The 21,354-nt window shown below is 41.7% G+C and overlaps 1 protein-coding gene across 7 annotated transcripts in view; it reads left to right on the top strand.

Annotated features, from left to right (window-relative positions):
- Window positions 1-21,354, top strand: part of ATP10D (ATPase phospholipid transporting 10D (putative)) — a 78,411-nt gene that overhangs the window by 49,806 nt on the left and 7,251 nt on the right. For 6 of the 7 annotated variants that reach the window (XM_059671860.1, XM_059671866.1, XM_059671875.1 and 3 more), the window contains 8 exons: window positions 436-562; window positions 2,522-2,706; window positions 6,706-7,015; window positions 9,613-9,689; window positions 10,702-10,827; window positions 12,052-12,252; window positions 17,540-17,620; window positions 19,353-19,457. In XM_059671860.1, coding sequence (XP_059527843.1) covers window positions 436-562; window positions 2,522-2,706; window positions 6,706-7,015; window positions 9,613-9,689; window positions 10,702-10,827; window positions 12,052-12,252; window positions 17,540-17,620; window positions 19,353-19,457 — 1,212 coding nt within the window. Of the gene's footprint in view, window positions 1-435; window positions 563-2,521; window positions 2,707-6,705; window positions 7,016-9,612; window positions 9,690-10,701; window positions 10,828-12,051; window positions 12,253-17,539; window positions 17,621-19,352; window positions 19,458-19,642; window positions 19,830-21,354 lie in introns of all 7 variants that reach the window. The other variant, XM_059671892.1, reaches the window with a different exon arrangement.

Below are 21,354 nucleotides of genomic sequence, written 5' to 3'. Positions count from 1 at the left end.
TTGCTTTACCAGCATGGTCTGTTCTCTCTTTTTATGTTTACAAATAACTAACCCCATAAACCAACCATCAAAAGACATCAGAGGTACTGCTGACTTCATACTATCTCAAGCTACTACTACACCATTGAAATCATCTGAACTTAAATAAGTGGAGACTTCTCCCAAGTGCATACTCTCTGGTTTAACTGAATAGATTAATCCAGTTTCCTCATGTATGGTCCAGAGATACGGAGCTATAGTATAGCTCCATTCATCGTCAGCGTTACACTAGGCTGATCATAGAATTCGGGAAGCGTCTGATGAGGGTAAGGGCCTGGCACAAGTATGCCCAGAGAGGAATACCTAAAATAAGTTGATGGCTTGCTATTTCTCCAGGAATCGGTCCTGGCAAGATTGTCACATGACTGCCTTATAACTTGTTTCTTCCCCCCATAGGTGATGAGTGACACTGAATATGAAGAGTGGCTGAGGAATCATTTTTTAGCTGAAACCAGCATTGACAACAGGGAAGAATTACTGCTTGAATCTGCCATGAGGTTGGAGAACAAACTGACTTTACTTGGTAGGGAGATTATGTTGTATTTTCTGAATGCAGGAGTTTGGAACACAGTTGACATTTCTAAGTTATTCACCAGTGCCCCCCCGCCACCCCCCCCCCCCACACACACACTTTGATCTAATATATATATGTGGTTCTGCCCACCCTATGCCGTCTCATATCTACCCAGCTTCCAATCCCTTCTATTCCGTCCCCCACTGCAGTGAAATAGACTTTATTTGTGGTCGAATCGGGGTGGTCTTTCTTAAGGAGGTCATTAAAAAACCCAACTCGGAACATAGAGCACAAATCATGTAAACATCCTGGTTCCAGGGAAGAAAGCTGAAGTGTCTTGCCAGGCACTGGATACCTTACTTAATATGTGCTGTCTTTTTGAATCTGCACAACAAATCTTCATTTTATTTAGAAGGAACTTGGAGCACAGAGCAGTCAGTGACGTGTCCAAAGCCACATGCTCGTAACTGACAAAGCTAGGGAGACACTCTGGCCCACCTGGCTCTAGGGCCCATGTTCTTTATTCTGCACCTGCAGCTGGGCTAATGAAATGTATTTCTCTGACTTCCTGATTTCCACCAAAGGTTGCACACGGACACCCCTTGTGTCAGCTTGAGCTGTATCCTGAAATCTTCCGGAGCACTTTAAAAAATGCTGGTGTCTGGGATTCTAATTCAATTGCTCTGATGTGTGGCCTGGATATTTGAATTTTTAAAAGCTCCCCAAGTAATTCTAAGAGGGGACAAGGTTGGAAACCACTGCCTTAGACCTAGAGATCTGGTTTCCAATATAACCACTAACATCCCAAGGGACCAACCTCTGGGCCCCATTCCTCTGGTTCAGAGAAAAACAATGCTCTCTCTTAGCCTCTGGCCAATAGGATAATGATGCCCACTGCTAAGTCCTTTCTCAGTGACACAGTGAGTACTCTGGGTCGACATTTCCTCATCTGAAATTCCAAACTCTAAGATACTCTGTGGGCCCAGTGCCAGAACTCACTGGGCAGCAAAATGAGGCCTGATTTGATAAGAGTGTTTATAAGTCTTTATTATCCTAATTAGTGTGAACATGTGTATGTTATGCTGCAGAAATATTAATATGCTAGATTACCATATATTACAAAATATAACATATGCACCACATTATCTTTTTAAAATCTGCAATATTTTTTAATTCCAATACTTATCTGGCCCTATTTCAGAAAAGGGAACTGTGGACTTACACTAGGAAAGAGCATTGAAAATAGGTATTACGCCTTATTTACAAGAGCATTCTTTAAAATTCTGCTCTTACCCTTAGGAGTATTATCCTATATAATAAAATGCTAATATGCAAATCGACTGAATGGCAGAATGACCGATTGCAGACACTCAATGCAGGAGCTGCCCCCTGATGGTCAGTGCACTCCCACAGGGGGAGTGCTGCTCAGCCAGAAGCTGGGCTCACGGCTGGCAAGCACAGCAGCAGTGGTGGGAACCTCTCCTGCCTCCGTGGTAGCGCTAATGATGTCCGACTGACAGTTTAGACCCACTCCCCATGGGCCTAAGCCACCAGTTGGACATCCCCTGAGTGCTCCCAGACTGCGAGAGGGTGCAGGCCGGGCTGAGGAACACCCCCCCCCCCTCGCCCCCCCAGTGTATGAATTTCGTGCACCGGGCCTTTAGTAGAATTATAAAATTATAGAGTAAGGTTACATAAGTAACTAAGCAATGCCCCCTCAACTTAGAGAAAAGAAAGCTAGCCAGAGAGAGAATAAGTAAGTTTGATAAACTTATTGATTCTTAAGGCTTCCTTCTGAAAATGTTACTTTGTATGTGATTTTGGTCTGGGTCTTCACATTTTCTTTGGATCCCTGGAAGTTATTAGAGAAAGATTGGGTTGACTTATAGATAGGGCTCAGTTATAGCCTCGGTGAGCTTCAGCTGGCTGAGTTTCTTAAAGCCCTGTTGCACTTTGGTGAATTTGTAGGTGCCACTGGCATTGAAGACCGTCTGCAGGAGGGAGTCCCCGAGTCTATAGATGCCCTTCACAAAGCCGGCATCAAGATCTGGATGCTGACAGGGGACAAGCAGGAGACAGCTGTCAACATCGCCTACGCATGCAAACTGCTGGAGCCAGATGACAAGCTCTTTATCCTCAATACCCAGAGTAAAGTATGAATCATGAGATTTAAACCAGTCTTTTTTCAAAGCCAGTGGAGCATTTGTGATTTGATGAATGTGAGGAGGAAGAAAAACCGATAGCCATTAGCTCCTTGATAATTATTCTATGCAGCAGCCTAGCTTGTGCTTGGGGGAGGGTGCCATAGTTCTTCTAAAGGATTGGTGAGATGTCAGAATGGTTCAGAGGAGCCATTGCTGAGTAAAGGTATGAAAAGGAAGTTTCTTTTTTATTCCCCCCTCTCCCTTCTCTTATTGGGTGGCTTACCAGGGATTTGACAAGATTAGCCCATAATGACAGAATATAGCAAGCTCTAGGACAGGAATCTACCTCCCTTTCAAGTTGAGAGGAAGTGATGATTTCTATTGGAATCGGGTGAATAAATTAGTATTTTCATGGTAATTCTAAAAATAGACTCTCAGGGTAAGCATGCCCTCTGGTGGTAATTCTTGTATAGTGCTACCGAGAATTCCAAAAGTTGGATGAACTCTTTAAGCAGGGATAAAGGGGATTTTTTTGTAAGGAAAAGGAACTTAGAGGTTTGGACCCAACTGTTTTTATAACCCCTCCCTTCCCACCTAATCTCTAACACATGCGTTCTAATCAGTAAACAATTGTTTTATTTTTTTCAGAAAGTTCTTAGCATAGTGATATTCTAAGGTTTCTGCATATTGTGTAATTCGCTTGGAAAACCTTCCTCCGTAGTCAGACTGAATCACTGACATCCATTCTGTCAAGGCAGCCTGACTTTCAGACCCCGGAGCTTCTCACCTGATCACATCTAGGACTCGGTCACCGGCTGCCATGTTTGGTTAGCCATGTTTCTATGATCAGGCCTCAGTCCATACCCAACGAGACTGTACACTTAGAGGAAATAAAATTTTCCATAGTCAACACAAAGTAGGTTCTCTTCGGCAGTTGGTAGTGGCCCAGGGACCCAAACCACAATCACCAGCCAGCTCCCAGTGTCAGCCAGAGGCTGAGCACAAGAAATGCTTAGTCATTGTAATCACTAAATTGGATGTGCTCTAAGGCTGATAAGATCCAGGTTCAAATACTTGGCCCGCCAGTGACCAGGTATGTGACCTTGGGGAGTTACCTTCCTGAGCCGTTTTCCTTGCCTGTAAAGTGAGTGCAATGCCTATTTCATAAGGTTGATGTAGACTTTAAATGAGAAAATGTAAATTGTTTAATATTTTGCCTGGCAGAGGCAAGGGGTTCAATGAATCTTAAAAAGGGAAAATAATCAGTGTTCGGTGTTTAATTTTGGCATTTTATGAGCAGTAAAATTTTTAGGATTTTGACATTTATTTGTAAATACACAATTTATGGTAAAAGCATTTACATTACCAATCCAAGAAATCTTCACAGTGTATCAGCTGTGGAGTGTTCCAAGTTCAAAAGATTATTTTATTTTTATTTTTTTGCTATCGAAAAGCACAGGGAGAATAACTAAACAGAACACAGTAAACTTAATTAGTTTTATGATGATTCAAGTCCATGCATATAAAATGCCAGACACATCATAGGGGCTCAATCACTGGTATTATTTCCTCTTTTCCCCACTCTACACCCCTCTGGAGATGCTAGGAGTTAAAGGAATTGAAGATCATGGAGCCCTATTTGTTATTCAGGGGAGGAATTGCTTCTGTGACATTCTAAATAAGCCCCTGGCAACTAATGGAATGTCTGCTCATTCTACAGTGCAGTACTCAATGTTAAAAATCCCATCAACTTTTGGTCCTAACTTTGTAAATTGGATTATAGTAAATGTAGCCACTTACAAACTGTACAAAGTTCCCATTCTCATAAAAGTTTTTTTGCTTTTATGTTTTAATTATTTCCTAGATTATTTACTGCACTGTGATATTTAAAGGCCTTTCGGGGTCCATCATTTAGTTTTTTAAGTTTTAGTTTTATAATTTTATTTTAAATAGTCTCCTGAGATAACAGCTTATTATTTTCATGTTTATTAGTCTATAAAAGGCTTTTTTATACATAATCTCATTGATATTTATAACAAGTAGAGCAGATAAAATTACAGTATTCCTGTTTTATAGCTTGATATTTGAAAAGGTTCTGATGATTTGCCTAAGTACCTATAGCTGATTACTTGCAAGTATGCTTTCTATAGTATATTACATGTTACATAATCTGTATTAACCTGTCTATATATATATTATACACACCCATACACACATACATGCACACATGTTTGTTTCATTAACACTAAACAGCACTATGACTCATGCCTGAATAAACCTTATCTGACACACATATTTTCTCCATGAGGCACCTCATAGCTTTTTCTTGCATAGGAACACTAGACAGCACTTCAGCACTATACTTGGGGAACATTTTAAACCGTGAAATCACCAACAAAAAGCACCCAAAATGCAAAAAAAAAAAAAAAAAAAAAAAAAAAAAATGTCACCTAACAGATAATGAAAAGGACACTTGTTTACAGTGTGGGAGCTGACATAGTAAGAAGGCAGAGTGTCACCTTGCTCAGCTTTCACTGGACAGGCGCACGACTCTTGACTCATGTATTGTCATTCTGTCCATGGCCACAAAAGGCTGCAACAGAAGCATGAGTATTCAATGTAGGATTTCAGACAAATTTCAGCAAACAGGTGAAATCGCTAATCCTGCAAATCATGAAGATCAACTACATGTATGTGTGAAAAAGTACAGTTAATTTACAAACTAAACACATACATATGCAAATAAGAGGAGAATACCATCTATGTAATCAATCTAGAACCATAAAACTACAGAAAACTTACGTCCGTATTTTGGAGGTATCCACGCAGGCTGCATTCTGTACACTGTGAGCCCGTGAAGGCTACAAAGGCTGTTCGTAGTATTAGGATCAGATCTGTTCCAGAGGTAAGGGTTGCCAGGTAGCTCCATTGTAAAGTGGAATCTCTCGTTTATAGTTCATGCAGTTATTAAGTCCTTGTTGCGTCCTGCCTACATAGCCGTATCTCCTTCCTCCCTACCCATCTCATGTTGTTGCGGGTTGAGAAATGCTTGATAAAACAGCATTTGAAATCAGAGCCAGTGGCCTCTGAGTGAGGGGCTCTTTGATGAATTAACAATTTCAGGCTCAGCTGATAACTATAAATGCACTCACTGCTCCTGGATTTCACTTGGTTCTCTGCTTAGCAGTCATTTGACACAATTTCTGGATAGGTTGATTGCTAGTCTTCTTGAGTAGAATTCATTCAGTGAATATTGATTGAATGTCTGATGTGGCCCTCTGTTAGGCATTGTGAAGGCTTTAAAAGAAGAACTTCCTATCTAGTGTGGGTGAGGCGAGTGGAAGGATGAGCACCAAACGTGGTGAGCACCACTAAGAACGCCCCAACCAGAATATCCATTCCACGAGGGCAGGGATTTTTGTGTTCATTGGCATATCCCCAGCACCTAGAATGTTTTCTAACATACAGTAGTTCCTCTATAAATACTTAGTGAATGAATGGGTGGATGGATGGATGGATGGATGAATGCATTAAATAAAGAATATAAAAACAATAATTACTGATTTAAATTCTGCTGTGTCATGCCTTACACTAAGAGCTTTGTATGCATTATTTCACTTACTCCTCACAATGATGTTAGGATGTAGACAACATTTACATTTTTCAGATGAGAACCTTGAAGTTACATGATTTGCCTAAAGGCAAGCAGCTAGTAACTGGCAGAATAAGACCAAAGGGCTCTTGAGATTCACTGTTTGAGAAGGTAACTTGCACAAATAAAGACATTCCATAACTATTTTTTAGCTGTAGAACTGGACATGAATTGTCCTCATCCTTTTAACTGCTTCCCACATACACACAGAAGTCTTTGTGGAAGAGCTGTCGGGTCTTTGAAAGTACCAAGGGTTGCCATGGTGCAGCAATTGCTAAAGAATGACAGTGACAAATTTCTCTGTATGTGGCCACCAAAGAGCCCCAAGGCTAACTGTCTTCGCCTCTTGCTTCAAGGATGCCTGTGAGGTGCTGATGGGCACAATTTTGAAAGAACTTCAGAAGAAGAACCCAGTCTCTCCAGAGCAAGCATCTTTAAGTGAGGATTTACACCAGCCTTCCGCCCCCCGGGACTCAGGGCTGCGGGCTGGGCTCATTATCACTGGGAAGACCCTGGAGTTCGCCCTGCAGGAGAGCCTGCAGAGGCAGTTCCTGGAGCTGACTGCTTGCTGTCAAGCTGTGGTCTGCTGCAGAGCCACACCCCTGCAGAAAAGCGAGGTGGTGAAATTGGTGCGCAACCATCTCCGGGTGATGACCCTAGCCATTGGTGAGTGGGGAGGGAACCTAGCCTTGTGCTTCTCACTTTCCTGCCACGCCAAGGCTGATCCTTCTGTCTGTTCTTCCTTCTGTATACCTGTTTACCTTTCTGGCTGGCTTTGCTTTCCCTCCCCTTTTTCTTCTTTCTTTCCATTCCCCCACTCCTTTCCCCTTTCTCTCCATCACCTATTTGACCACCTGCTGCTATGAACCAGGTGGTAGGAATGTAACAGTATAGTAGTCAAGACTTTAGGTTACATGTTATAACCCAAGTCAACTGGATTAAGAAGGGTAATGTATTGAATCATAGAACTGAAAAATCTAGTTCTACCTTAGGAAAGTTTAATTCAGGGACATGAACAATTCCTTTATCTATTCACAAATATTTATTGATTGCCTTTTATGTGCCATTTTTCTTGGCAATGGAGATCATCTAAGAGTATGGACAGCTGACAAAGCACCTTTTATTAAGGAGCTTACATCTAGTAGGAGGGAATATAGTAACCAATGAAACAAAACAAAAAAGCATAAATATATAAGATATCACAGAGTGACAAATACTATTAAAAAATAAAGCAGAGCCTGGGGATGTAGGGCATTAGGGCAGGGAGAGGGGGCTGCTATTTTAAATATGTGTTTCTGAGGTCTCACTGATAAGATTGTATGAGAGGAGAGACTTAAAGGAAATGATAAGTGAACCATGGGAGGGATATCTGTGGGGAGAACATTCCTGGCAGAGAAGGCAATGGAAATGAAGGTCATGGCCCATGCTTTGAGGCCAAAGAAAATCTGAGGGAAGGGAAGAATTTTCTGCAGGTTAGTGAAGGACAGAGAGGTGGCAGGTGGCCAGACCATGTAGGTTCTTGGAGGTCATTATAAATGTTTGGCTTTTATATGAAGAAATAGTGAGTCATTGGAGTACTTTGAGCAGGAGAAGAACATGATCTGCCTTAAGTTTAAAAGGATCACATTGTCTCCTGTGTTAAGAGTAATTGTAGTGGTGTATAGACATGAGTAAGGAGACCAGTTGAGAGGCTACTGAAATAATGAGGCAAGAGATGATGGTGGCTTGAGCCCATATAGAAGCAGAGGAGGTGGTGGGACATGGTCAGAGAATGGACATGAATTGAAGAAAGAGCTGGTGACATTTGCTGATGAGTTTGATACGCTATATGATAGGAGGAAATAAGGGTGACAACACAGTTTTGGCTTAAAGAACAGAAAGGAAGGAGCTCCATTTCCTGAGATGGAGTTAAGAGTTGGGTTTTACATGTTAAGTTTGAAAAATCCACTAGATGTCTAAGCAGTGGTGTCAGGCAAGCAGCTGGAGACAAAGAATAGAATTCAACAATGAGGAATTAGCTAGAAGGCTATATTTTGGAATCATAAGTCTAGTGGTGATATATAAAGCCTTGATATTAGATGAGATCACCAAAAGTGAGTATAAATGGAGAAAAGAAGTATGTGAGATTCAGCTCTGAGACACTCCAGTGTCTAGAGATTAGCAAGATGAGGACTCAGCCATCTCTTTTAGTCTCTATTTTCACCTGGATTATGTTCAGTCTCAGGTAGCTTCTCCCCTCAAGATGCTGATACAGCCACCAAAAATGTCCAGGTTTACCTCCTACCCTATTAACAGCCTTAATGAAAAGACAGCACTTCTTTTTAAGTTTTGGGAGTCAAGCATCACCATTAGGGTGGGATTTTGTTCAACTATCTTATTGAATGTACATATCAATGAATGAATTGGTCAAGCTGGATCCAGATATTCCTGAGGCTAGAACCCCTGGACATGTCAATTACATCAAGTTCTGGACATGTCAGTTATATCATGTAACCTTATCTGAACCAATCACTGAAGCCAATAACAGATAATGCTAACTGTCCAAGCTTGGGTCAGTTGTCCATTCTAACTCTGGGGGTTTGGATTTGTATTAACAAGCCACATAGATTCATAGTTCCCAAGGAAAATCAGGATACTATTACCAGAAAGCAAGTGAATGGTTGGTGGGTAGTTGGGAACAATAAATATTCATTACCAACAGAAAGGCAGTAGCTCTGCTTAAGAAGCTTCCAGTGTGTTGGGGAGACCAAGAGCTCTATAGCAAGCACAATAGCATGTGATGGGTATAATAGAGATACAGCGCGTGGTGGTAGAGCCTAAGGAAGGGGCATCTGATCTAAAGGGAATATGAGATGGATCTCTCAGAGGATGTAGCATCTAAACTGAGATCAAGAGCAATTAAACCCAGCAAGGTGGGGTGAGGGTGATGAGGACAGTGTTATAAGAATAGAAAAACAGCATGTGCAGTGGCTGGAAGAAGCAGGTTATATATCTGGAAAATTGAAAGTGGGTGACATAGAAAAAGGAGAGATCAGTCCAGAAAGGTGCCACAGCATGAAAGATTTTAAGGCAGAACTGAATTTGGAATTCATCCTGATGGTAGTTGGGTGCCACCTTTAATTTCTGCTTAACTAGCTTCCAGGCATCTTGAAGACATGGGGTAAACTTTGAAGGATGTGTCTGTTTGCTTGAGTGGTCAATATTGATTTGCATCATTTCTTTACTCCTCATATGTTTCTCGCCTTTTCTTCTGTCCCATACAGGTGATGGTGCCAATGACGTTAGCATGATACAAGTGGCAGACATTGGGATAGGGATCTCAGGTCAGGAAGGCATGCAGGTGAGTGGATGCTGTGCACCCAAATTCTATGAACTTGACCTGCCCACCCAAGGTAGCATTCTTTGTGGTAAAATGTCTGTGGTAGAATGAGCCTCTCTGGTTAGCTCAGGAGCGGGAAATAGGAAGTTTATCCATTTATTCATTGATTATTTACTGGGCATTATGGTCTTTTCCTGGGTAATTTTAGCTCCATGGTTTACCTGTTCAGTTTAAAAAATATAACTAACCTAGATCATAACTGTGTATACATATTATGCAATGTGAATTTTGCAACTGAAAAAAAAGACTACTAAGGGTTTGAATAAGAGAACTAAAGATCCTAAAGAGAGAAGAAAAAGAAAAGGAGAGAATGGGAGTGTCCCATTTGCATGCATGCACGGATGCCTATGTGTCGGATAGTGTTTTAGGCACAGAATTCAGATAGAAGCTTACCCAAAAGACTGTTTTTGTGTATGGAGCAAATGTTGTGGGAGGAAGGTAGGACGTGAGACTTAGGTTTTCCCCAAAATTGTAAATGATGACATCTGTACAAAAGATTAGAAATTCAAGTATCTCTTTGCCTGACACATACAAAGTTCCATAAAATTATGACTCTGATTTTGATATTCTCCTCATTGAGGAGATGTGAATGCACATGTAATTCATACAGTTCTTGCTAAGGGAGCTGCTTCGTAGGAAAGTTCACTTGCTGAAATTACATCATGAGTAGTGACCAAGGAGAAGTCATGTTTCATTCGACCATATCGGAAAGCTGAGTAGTAACTTCAGGCAACCTGTTAAGGCTTCTGTAAGGGTTTTGTTTGTTTGGAGTCGTTTGTTTAAGGGTTGTTGTTGTTTTTTTGGTTTGGGCTTTCTTTTGTTTTGTTTTTTGAGGGTTTTTTCTTTTTTGGTCTGCATGTAAGGCTTCAACCACACATTTGACTGATGAGCCTGTGGTGGTCAGGCTGCCATGCTGGGTCTGCTCTGACATGTGTGATTGCTCAGGGTGGTTCTCTCTTCATTGCCTCCGCAGGCTGTGATGGCCAGTGACTTTGCCATTTCTCAGTTTAAACATCTCAGCAAGCTCCTTCTTGTCCACGGGCACTGGTGTTATACACGACTGTCCAACATGATTCTCTATTTTTTCTACAAGAATGTGGTATGTAGCTCCGGAGAATATATCCCTTTCCCCCTCCCACCTTTCAATCCTGCTTGCTTATGGGATGAAAAGGAAGTGCCCTGTACGAAGCTCCCTTCACTTATTGATGTGTTGGGGGCAGCCAGGAACACCCCTCCTGTCTTAACAGAAATAATCTGGAATGTGCTATGTTTCAGCTGCTGACAGCCAATTGCTAGGCTTGTCCACCCGCTAGCATATTCTATTCCCTGTGCGTTTAAATTCAATTAAGGCCTGTCTGGTTCATTTAAAATCCAATTTTTGACCTTCCCTATAAAGGTTGCGACAAGCAGGATGATGAAATGTTTAATACTACTTGTCAGTAGCAAATGAACAGGTTTGCTTCCATTTTACAGGAGCTACTGTCCCCAAATTGATGCTGGCCCCAAATTGATGTTCCTTGTGTTACATTGAAGATGCAGATGAAAACCCAGTATGATGCCTTATGCCATAGCTGGCAGGCATTTACAATGTGAGAATTCTCTAGCAGGCCTCTAAAATGTTCCTGGGCCATCATGGACTTAGTTTATTTGAGACAAAATGTGGGAGGAAACAATGCAGAGAATATGCCCCTAGCCTCCAGGATGGCTGACTGTCCTGCTGTGCCTGGAAATGTCCCAGTTTGGGTAGCGAAAGTCCCATCTCCTGGAAAATGCCTCAGTCCTAAGCAAACTGGATGGTTGGCCCTCCTGTTGGCACTGTTCCATTTCATCACTAAAAAATGATTGTGAACCCGAAAAGCAAGAGAATGAATATGTGTTGTGTGCCTGGTACGTACCAGGCATGGGACTGGGTTCTCTTCATTCAGAGCCAAAATATCTCAAGTTGAATACTGGCTCTGCCACTTATTAGCCAGGAAACTCTGGGCAAGTTCCTTAGTCCCTCTGTGCCTCAGTTTCCTCATCTGTAAGATGGGGACAAGAATAATTCCCAAGTGGTTATGATGATTAAGTGAATTCTCTGTAAAGCCTTAGAACTATGCCAGCACCACACAGTATGTGGTGTGTGTGTTTGAATTTAATAAAACATTTGCTCCCTCCCCTCCCCCACCCCAATAATAGCTGCACGGTAAGATGTGGTCTTCCTTTTGTAAGTAAGGCAACTGCACTGAGGTTGCAATCAGAGGTGGGAATGGTGGCGTGTGGATGTGTAGTCCCACTTGCATTGCTGTTTCTAAGATGCGAATGTTCCTCTTTGTGTTCCTAGGCCTATGTGAACCTCCTTTTCTGGTACCAGTTCTTTTGTGGGTTTTCAGGAACATCCATGACTGACTATTGGGTTTTGATCTTCTTCAACCTCCTTTTCACATCTGCCCCTCCCGTCATCTATGGTGTTTTGGAGAAAGATGTGTCTGCAGAGACCCTCGTGCAGCTGCCTGAACTTTACAAGAGTGGCCAGGAGTCAGAGGTAGGTGCTAAAGCCAAGACGCTTAGAACAATGCACATCCTTCGTCAAAGTTGGCGTTTTTCAGGCAGCCCAGCTCCAATATTGTGGTACATGCAGAACTATTCAAAACTATTCAAATCAGCTGGACATTTCAGATTTCTGCTAACAGCAGATATTAAATTTTCACTTCCGAGGTGAACAGAGGTAAAATTATGAAAGACCTTAAGTACTTAGAAGAGAGCAAATCCAGTGTTTAGACCTTATAGCTAATAATATGTAGTATTTACTAAACTCCACTCTGCCCTTTATTGTGCAAACCACTAAACATCCCTGTCTCATTTATCTCAGAAAACACTCTGAGAGAGAACCTGGTGTTGTTCCCATTCTAAGATGAAGAATCTGAACCTCAATGGGGTTAAGTAATTTTTCCAAAAACGTCACAGTTAGAAAATGGCAGAGCCAGTGCGAGACCCCTTCTCAATCTGGTTCCAAAGCCAAAGTTAAATCCTCCAGGTTCCACTGTCACATAAACCTGGAGAGTGATCTTAATGGCACCCTCTCCCTAAAACCATGCCCTGCCTCTACTTTATTGATGTTATGGTCCTACCCATCTACCAGTGACATGTCACTTATACCTGTCTCCCTTTCCACCCTTCCCTCACTGCCCTGCTGTCTCTTAGAATATTACAGTTGCTGATTGAGTTAGCTGTCACAACTCTTTTCTTTCTAATTCATCTTTCACAAAATTGATAACAATTAATATTAAGATTGCACTGATGAGCATTTATGTCATGCCTCCTGTATGCCAGGCCCTGTTGTAAGCGTATAACATACATAAATCTAATCCTCAAAATGACCCTGCAAGATAGGTGCTATCATTGTCCACATTGTAGGTGAGGAAAGCCAGGCACAGGGAGGCACCTTAAGTATCTGCCCAAGTCCCAGGGCTAGCGTGCGGTGCAGGTGAACCCGGGTCCTGAGCCTATGGAGTCTACCGCTAATGCTTTGCTGCAGAAAGAACACCGATGCTATCTTTAGTCCTTGGGTTTCTGCTGGGGTCCAACCCCAGCAGGTCTAGGGGTCCCCAAAGGTGTGGACGGAGTCGGCGAAGAAGGAATTAAACAGAGACAGCGTTCAGTTGATCAGCAGCCTAGCCAGGATCTCTAGCCAGGATCTCCAGCCAAGTTCTGTTCAGGATCTCCAGTGAAGTTCTGGTTAGGAACTCCAGCCAGGTTCTGTCCAGGTTCTCCAGCCAGGTTCAGTAGCCATGTTCCCTCGCTAGGTTCTCCAGCCAGGTTCTGTCTGAGATCTCCAGCCAGGTTCGGTCACCAGGTTCTAGTCAGGTTCTCTTGCCAATTTCTGTAGTCAGGTTCAGTCCAGGATCTTTTGCCATGTTCTCTCCAGCGAAGTTCTTCTGTCTCTAGAGAACGTTCTGTGTAGGTTCTGTGCCTAGGTTCTGTGTTCTAAGTTCTGTGTTCTGCTGTCTTGTTGCATCTGTATTTATACCAGTTGATTCCAATCCTATCAATCTCTATTCCAAAGGTTAGGGCGTTTCTTATCTCCATTCCAGGGAGTAAAGATTATGTAGCTTAAGCATGATTGTTCGTAGTTAAAATGATTAATTACCCGCCTGGCACTTAGTTGAGGGGTTTTATTCCCTCCCTAACTTCAGGGGAAAATCCCTACCTGGGGATTCAACCTTTCTCGGAGAGGTGACCTTGGTTAAAACACAGCGCTAAGAAGGTGAGCAAACATATTAAGAACCGTATGCCATATATGCCAGGTCCCTTGAAACAGCAAGGATGGACCGGCTCCCGGAAGGTTTCCCCCAACACAAACACCACGGTTAGTGCCAGAAATGCAAAGTGCTCTCACAAGCGCACTGGCAGGATCACGGAACTGAGGTGCACCAGGAACCTAATGACACCTGCTGAGGGGGATCAGTCTAGTCAGATACTCTAATCTTGAGAAGAGGATTCTGTTAGTGAAGACTGTTTCAGTTGCAAGTGACAAAAAGCCAGCTCAAGTTGGCCTAATGAGAAAGGGAAATTAAAATTGTCTCGTATATTTCAAAATCCAGGTGTAATGGTAACAGAACACTATTATTCTTAAAGCAGCTGTAAATGTCCTCATTTATAGTTATGTTTTAACTCACTGGCTAAGGTGGAATCCCAGGCCTTTCCCGGTGTTTTATCACTGTGGCGAGAATGTTTTCTCATTGACTAGGCCTGGGACATGTATCTTTCCTCATTAGGGCTGGACCACATGGTCAGGTTTGGCAAGAAGGGTTTTCTGTGGAAGAACTGGACAGACAGGACTGAAATCCACCAGATGAAATCTCTGTTGGCCTTCTGTTGCTGTTCTTGAAATGGTGAATGGTGACACAGATCAGCACGTTAGAAATTATGGGTGATGTTTAGCCTGAGTTTAAATTCTGTTTCTGTGGTGTGTGACCTTTCTCGGTTATTTAACTTGCCTGCCCTTCAGTTTCTTTATAGAGATGGTGTGAGAATTAAGTAAGATAGTATGTGTACAAGTTCTAGCTCTCAATATTGTTATATGTTATACCCCAGATTAACCAGAAATTTGGGGAAACCCCATATTAAAAATGATGTGTTAATTTTCATTAGTCCAACTTCACTGTGGCTTGAACTGCCTTTCCAGATGGGAGAGTACTTTAATGTCCATAGGTTATGTGAAGGAGTCAACACAGAGGAGAAATCACACAATCAGCTTTCTGAGAAGAAATCCTTATATCCTTTAATGTTTTCCCTTCAGATCAAATAGCAACTTGGGGTTTTCCTAAATGAGTCCAATCTGACTTAAAGTTCAAAGCCAGGATGCAGGAATGTGTGGTTGATATTAATGAAGGTTGTCCTGTACCCAGGGGAGAATGAGAGGTGAGAGAGGGCCCTTCAGAATGTTTATAGCTGGTGTTTTAAAAGCCCATTTATACAAGCTGAAGATTATAATTTGTCCTTATCCTTGGAAGTGTTGAGATTAGTGTTTCCTGTTGTTGAGCCCTCTTATCAATCCTTTGCACACATTGTTCTCCTGAGCTGGCCAGTTGTATAATACACGATAATAGGCAGATTCCAGCATGTGGCTACTGATAAAAAGTCATTGATTTCATTGACTTGACCTTCCAGAAGAGTTGTCCTTTCCTTGAACTTGGCCTCCAAACAAATTCTGTTTTATGCTTGGGCCATTTCCTGTCTCCAGTGTCATGAAATATACTCTCCAGGTTATAGAATCTCTCTCTCAGAAGGAGATGGGTCTGGGAGGCTGCAGTCGAAGGCTTCCCTTCCAAGAAGCGTTTGTCTCTACCCATCTTTCATCACCCTCACAGCCTTCCTTTCTGGCTTTAACTTCAGGTCCAGATTTTGCCTTTTAGTTTCCAGGAGATCTCATGAGTTATTTCCTTCAGCCTCCCATTTATCTTACTCTTGACCCTTCTCTCTCCACTTCCTTTAGTCCCTTTACTCACGTGAGTGTAGAGAAACTTTTTTTTTAACTTTGTGCTCTAAGTTTTTTGAGCAGCCTCTGTTTCCCCAGAAGCACCAAGTTGTATTTTAACTTATTCCCAAATTGTCTCTCTTGTCCCGTGGCATTTTGGTTGACCCTTTGACTCTGCTGTGTTCTCTCCCACCATTGGATTGTGCTTCTACTTAGATTTTATGGACACTGGGATGAAGGAAGGCAGGTGAAAGATTCCATCATTTCCGATGAGGAAATAGTAAAAGGAGGTACAGGGAAAAGTAGGCTGGAAACAATGAATCTCCATTGTTTGATTTTCCAAAGGACAAAGAGATAAAAAAGGATAGATGTAAAAATTGCAAGTGTAGTCTTTTGAAGAGTGGAAGGAAGTATATGGAAAATTTGTACATTTATAAAGCTTCAGGAGATAATTAGATATTTTCAAGAAAATTTTAGCCTCTTTTTTTGCGTTTGGAAGGTAATGAAACTAAGGACATGTTAACAAAATAGAAGGCTAGCTCAGGGATATGCTACATGTGATGCCATTTTTGTCTGTGGCCGATATCACTGATAAACTCTAATGTACTACCCTTCCCACTGGGTCTGAGAGCAGCCTCAGAATCCTTCTGCACACACATTACCATTCAATCCAAGTTGGCTCTTGATTGAAAACCTGTTTTCAATCACTTGTGACTACTTGATCAAGTGTCTCTCCTTGATCTTTCTGTTTCTTTCTATAAGCTTCTGGTAAGAAGCACATGATAAGTTAGAGTAGTATATTACTCCAACAAATATTTGTGAAGTACTTGCTCTGTGCCAGGTACTGTTTTAAACATTTGAATAAAAGAACCAAAATCCCACTTTATAAAACTTGTATTCTGTTGAGAAGACCAGAAAACCACTGTGTAAACAAATAAGATTATTTTGTATAGTGATGAGAGACTTCTAAAGATGCCATGGTAGTAGATGATTGAGTGGGCATTACTTTTAGACAGGTCTGGAATGCCTCTCTGAGGAAGTGGTATTTGAGCTAGGGTATGGATAGTGAAGAACTGGTCATGGGGGAGGTCCAGAGCAAAGGATTTCTGGTAGAGAAAATAGCACTGGTGAAGACTCAGAAAACAATGGATTGGATATGTTTGAGGAACAGGATGAAGTTTGTGTGGTGAGAGCATGGGAATGAGGATAAGAATTGTAGGGGTGACCCTGGAGAGCAGGGACACCAGTGGGCAGATCATGCAGGACCTTACAGACCATGGGAAGGAGTTTAGATTGTATTGGAAATTCAGTGCAAGGTGATTGGAAGAGGTCACTTTGATTTGTTTGGAAGATGTTATGATCTGATTTATAGTTTTTAAAAACAAATGGCTGTTATGAAAAGATTAGATTAGAGTAGGAGAGGAGGCAAAGAGGCTAGTTAGTTGGCTATCCAGTCATTTATAGATTGATGGTGAATTAGAATGAAGAGTGTAGTAGAGATAGAGAAAAGTAGATAAATTTGTAGACGTTTTTGAAACAGCCTTTTCTGATCAATAGGAAATGGAAAGTTAGTATCACTCTCCCTATTTGAGGTAGCTTTATGGTTGATGCAATGACTAAAGCAACACAAGTTTAAGAGTTCCTTCAGGGATTTTTTCACCTGTGAACTTATTCAATATCACCCCATATCCTTCCACCACTATTTACAAATCCCACCTGTTTTTGAATGAACAAATGAAGGAAGAGAGGTTTCTCCCAGAGAAGCAAAAATAAGTACTAGCTTGTATTGTTCCTTAACTCTGCGTGGCCCTTATTAATCTTTCTCCCTCCCTGATATCTGTTTCATTCTCAGGCATACTTACCCCTCACCTTCTGGATCACCTTGTTGGATGCCTTTTATCAAAGCCTGGTCTGCTTCTTTGTGCCTTACTATGTGAGTCCGTGTCCTCTCAGAGGGTTTGTTACTAATGAATCGATGATGTTTCTTTGTACTCTGTGGCTGGTACTAGCATATAGAATGTCTATATTAGAGCAGATTGCTCATAGAATCAAGTTGATTATTAACTGACTAAATTATACCCCCCTCCCCCCCAAAAATTTGATCTTAGCTGAAACCGGTTTGGCTCAGTGGATAGAGCGTCGGCCTGCGGACTGAAAGGTCCCAGGTTCGATTCCGGTCAAGGGCATGTACCTGGGTTGCGGGCACATCCCCAGTAGGAGATGTGCAGGAGGCGGCTGATCGATGTTTCTCTCCCATCGATGTTTCTAACTCTCTATCTCTCTCCCTTCCTCTCTGTATAAAATCAATAAAATATATTTTTAAAAAAAAATTTGATTTTAGATAATGGATTAAATTTGGAAAGAAGTACCTAGGTAAGTCCTCTGAGGTCTCTTTTTGGTTCTGTGCTGCTTGATAATTTTTTTCAATGATTTAAATAAAATTGAAAGTCTGGCAATATAATTGAATGAACCAAAATCGGAGAGGCAAAGCCAGAATATAAAATCTATTTTTAGTGAGTGCTGGGCTAATTCTACCAGGATGACATTAAGAGTATTAAATTTAAGCTCTTATAAACAGTATCCCCAAAAATCCTATATAATAAAACCCAAATATGCAAATCGACCAAATGGCAGAATGACCAGTTGCTATGACTCCCACTGACCAACAGGGGGCAGACACTCAATGCAGGAGCTGCCCTAGCCCACAGGCCCCGACCGGTGGCCGGGGGGGGGGGTGGAGCTGGTGAGTGGGCAGCGCCAGGCCACCAGCCAAGGTGGGTGCCAGTGGGGGCCCCCTAGATCGGCCCTGATTGCCAACCAGGCCTAGGGACCCTACCCATGCACGAATTTCGTGCACCAGGCCTCTAGTAAAAAATAAAAAACCTGTTTTACAGGTAAAGAATGGAAGAAATGTGACTAAGCAAAGAATGTGTACAAATTAATTTAAAAAGTTAGGCCAACATCAAGCACAGAGCAGCATGATATAGCCACTCATCCATACACCCATCCCTGGGAGAAAACAGTAGTTTGATCATGGATGGTGTTAGAATGAAAAAGATGATAGTCTCTAAGTTAACAATTTCTATTCTTTAGTTCTTTATTCAAATAAAATGACGACTTTTCCTAGGTACAACATTCTGGATAAACTGCATTTCAAGAGCAATATAGATAAGGCAATCTGAAGTGTGTTCAGAAAAGAGTAACTAGAATTTTAAAAGATCAGAAAATTGTGTCATATGGGAAATAATTTAAGGCATCAAAAACATATATGTAGGAGAGGAGAGGATATTTAATTACCAGAAATATAAATTCAGGTTAGCCATAATAGCTATTTCAAAGGTTTGCAGCTCTGTTAAACAGAACATATTTAATATTTCTCCACACCTTAAAGAGCAGGAAGTATGAGTAGACATTTTCAGGAAGATGGATTATGATTCAGAATAAAGAGAAATTCCAACTGAAAAGTTCACAGATTAGATAGCCTGTCTGAAAGAGAGCCAGCCTCTCTATTCTTGAAATGTTCAAGTTTATCCTAAATGACCAGTTATTAGGAATATTGTAAAAGGGACTCAATGCTTGGCTGAGCTATGGAATAAAGTGATGATGCTCACACCACAAGTGTGCACAACTCCCCAAGATCACCTCCTGTTGTCCACTCTTTGCAGACCTACCAGGGCTCAGACGTTGACATCTTTACGTTTGGAAACCCCTTGAACACAGCTTCTCTGTTCATCATTCTCCTTCATCTGGTCATTGAAAGCAAGAGTTTGGTGAGTGGCTTTTCTGCTTCCGAAGTAGCCCAGAACTCATTGTGCTTGGGGAAATGTCTTCTATTCCGGTGGCCCTGCGGAGCCCTTCATGCCTGGAAGACAAGTGGTAATGAGAAGAGTGATGTCTCCATGGGAGAAGGGATACACAGCTTGTTGATTATTGATTCTTTGGTGCCATGATGCAGCCAGGAAAGGGGAACACACCTGCCTGGTGCCCTTGGTGGTGTTCACAGTGGAGGGTTCATGGAGGGGTATCAAGGTGGAGCAACAATTATCCATCTATGGCCAGCATTCTTCAAGACCAAGCTGATGCCTTTCAACCCAAATAAAAAGAGGTGTTATGCCGTAATCCTGGTATACTGACTCTAGTTAGTAAGTGATGATTTTATGCTTTTCTCATAATACAAAATAAATGTATTTTTTCTCCCTCCAGAATTCCTACCATTTGCTTAAATCTAGGTCTTTTTCGAACTTAGTTGCTGAGTTAACGGTAAAATTAAGTCTTTTCATCAAAATGGTTGCATGGTGGCTCTCTGCAGCAAAACCAAAGTGTGGGATTCAAACAAGGGGAGGAGCTTTATTGCAAACCTTCCCTCGCAGATAAAGCACAGCCACCCACCTCAGGAGCATAAACTACCTCTGTGATTATTATGCTGCTCACTCATCTCCATGGGCATCGTCTCTGCTGTAGTCAAGCTCACTGTCATCTTGTCCTGCACAGCCTCCTTAGTCTTCCCACCTCTACCCTTGACCTCTCTAGCCCTTCTCTACAAAACAACCAGAATCCTCCGTGGAGACATAAATGCTACCTTTTTGCCCTCCTTTGGTGGAAATCCTTCAGCGGCTTCCCAATGTCCTTGTAATAAAATGTAAAAGTCCTAAGATGGCCTGTGAGACTTCATGCAGTGACGCCTCTACGTCTCTCTCCAGCCTCATTTCCCCTTATTTGTAGGCTGGATCCACACTGTCTCTCTCTCTGTTTCTCAGATACATTGAGCTCATTACCACATCAGAGCCTCAGCATTTACCACATCTTCTGATGGGAATAGTCCTTGTTCCTCTTGGATCCCTGTTCTTCACCCAGCTCCTACATTATTTGAGATCTCAGCAAAAATGCTACTCCACCAAGAGCCTCTCCCTAGCCATCCAGTTTTCTCATATCATCCTCTTGTTTTATTCATAGCTCTAATAATAGTTTATAATGATTCATTGAATTATGTGGTGATCTGATTGATGTTTCTCTTCTGCATTACATTATCATCTCTTTGAGGGCCTGGTTCATGTTTCCTTTTTTTCACCACTGTATACCATTATTTATGACAAGACTGGCACACAGTATGTGCAAAAATATTTGAATGGGTAAATGAATGATTATATGACTAACCTGTGTTTGGGGTCTGTTTACCATCCTGATAGTGATGTATTCCAAACAGGAAGTAGCTGAAGTGAGGTTATAGTTTAAAATGTTGCATGAGCTATTATTAGAAGTGTATATCATGATTTCTAAAGTGGGGCTGAGGATTTTTGGAATCCCTCATTTTGCTTATAACCTACTTATATGCCTCAAGTATAGTAAAAGGTTAATAAATACCAGGTGAGGAGAATAAAGGGAATTCTAGAACTAAAATATTTGACATTGTTTTATCTGTTTAAGTTCATCGTTAAGCAACTATGTGGGTACTTTTGGTTACTGCCTAGGGCAGTGTCATAAATTCTGACATTTATGAGTGTCCTGAAGGATCTAATACAAAAAGTGAGTTCACTGGTATTGAGCCACAGCAAGCTGCTCTGGCTAAGCTGAGCAAACAGAAAAGTTATTAAAAGTATCTAGAAGAGCCCTGGTAAAACAAAACAAAACAAAACAAAACAAAACAAAACAAAACCATCCCGAGAAACC

This window comes from Myotis daubentonii, chromosome 1, assembly GCF_963259705.1.
Source record: "Myotis daubentonii chromosome 1, mMyoDau2.1, whole genome shotgun sequence".
Lineage (NCBI taxonomy): Eukaryota > Metazoa > Chordata > Mammalia > Chiroptera > Vespertilionidae > Myotis > Myotis daubentonii.
The sequence above is the reverse complement of the archived record's forward strand: the minus strand, read 5'-3'. Positions and strand labels throughout refer to the sequence as shown.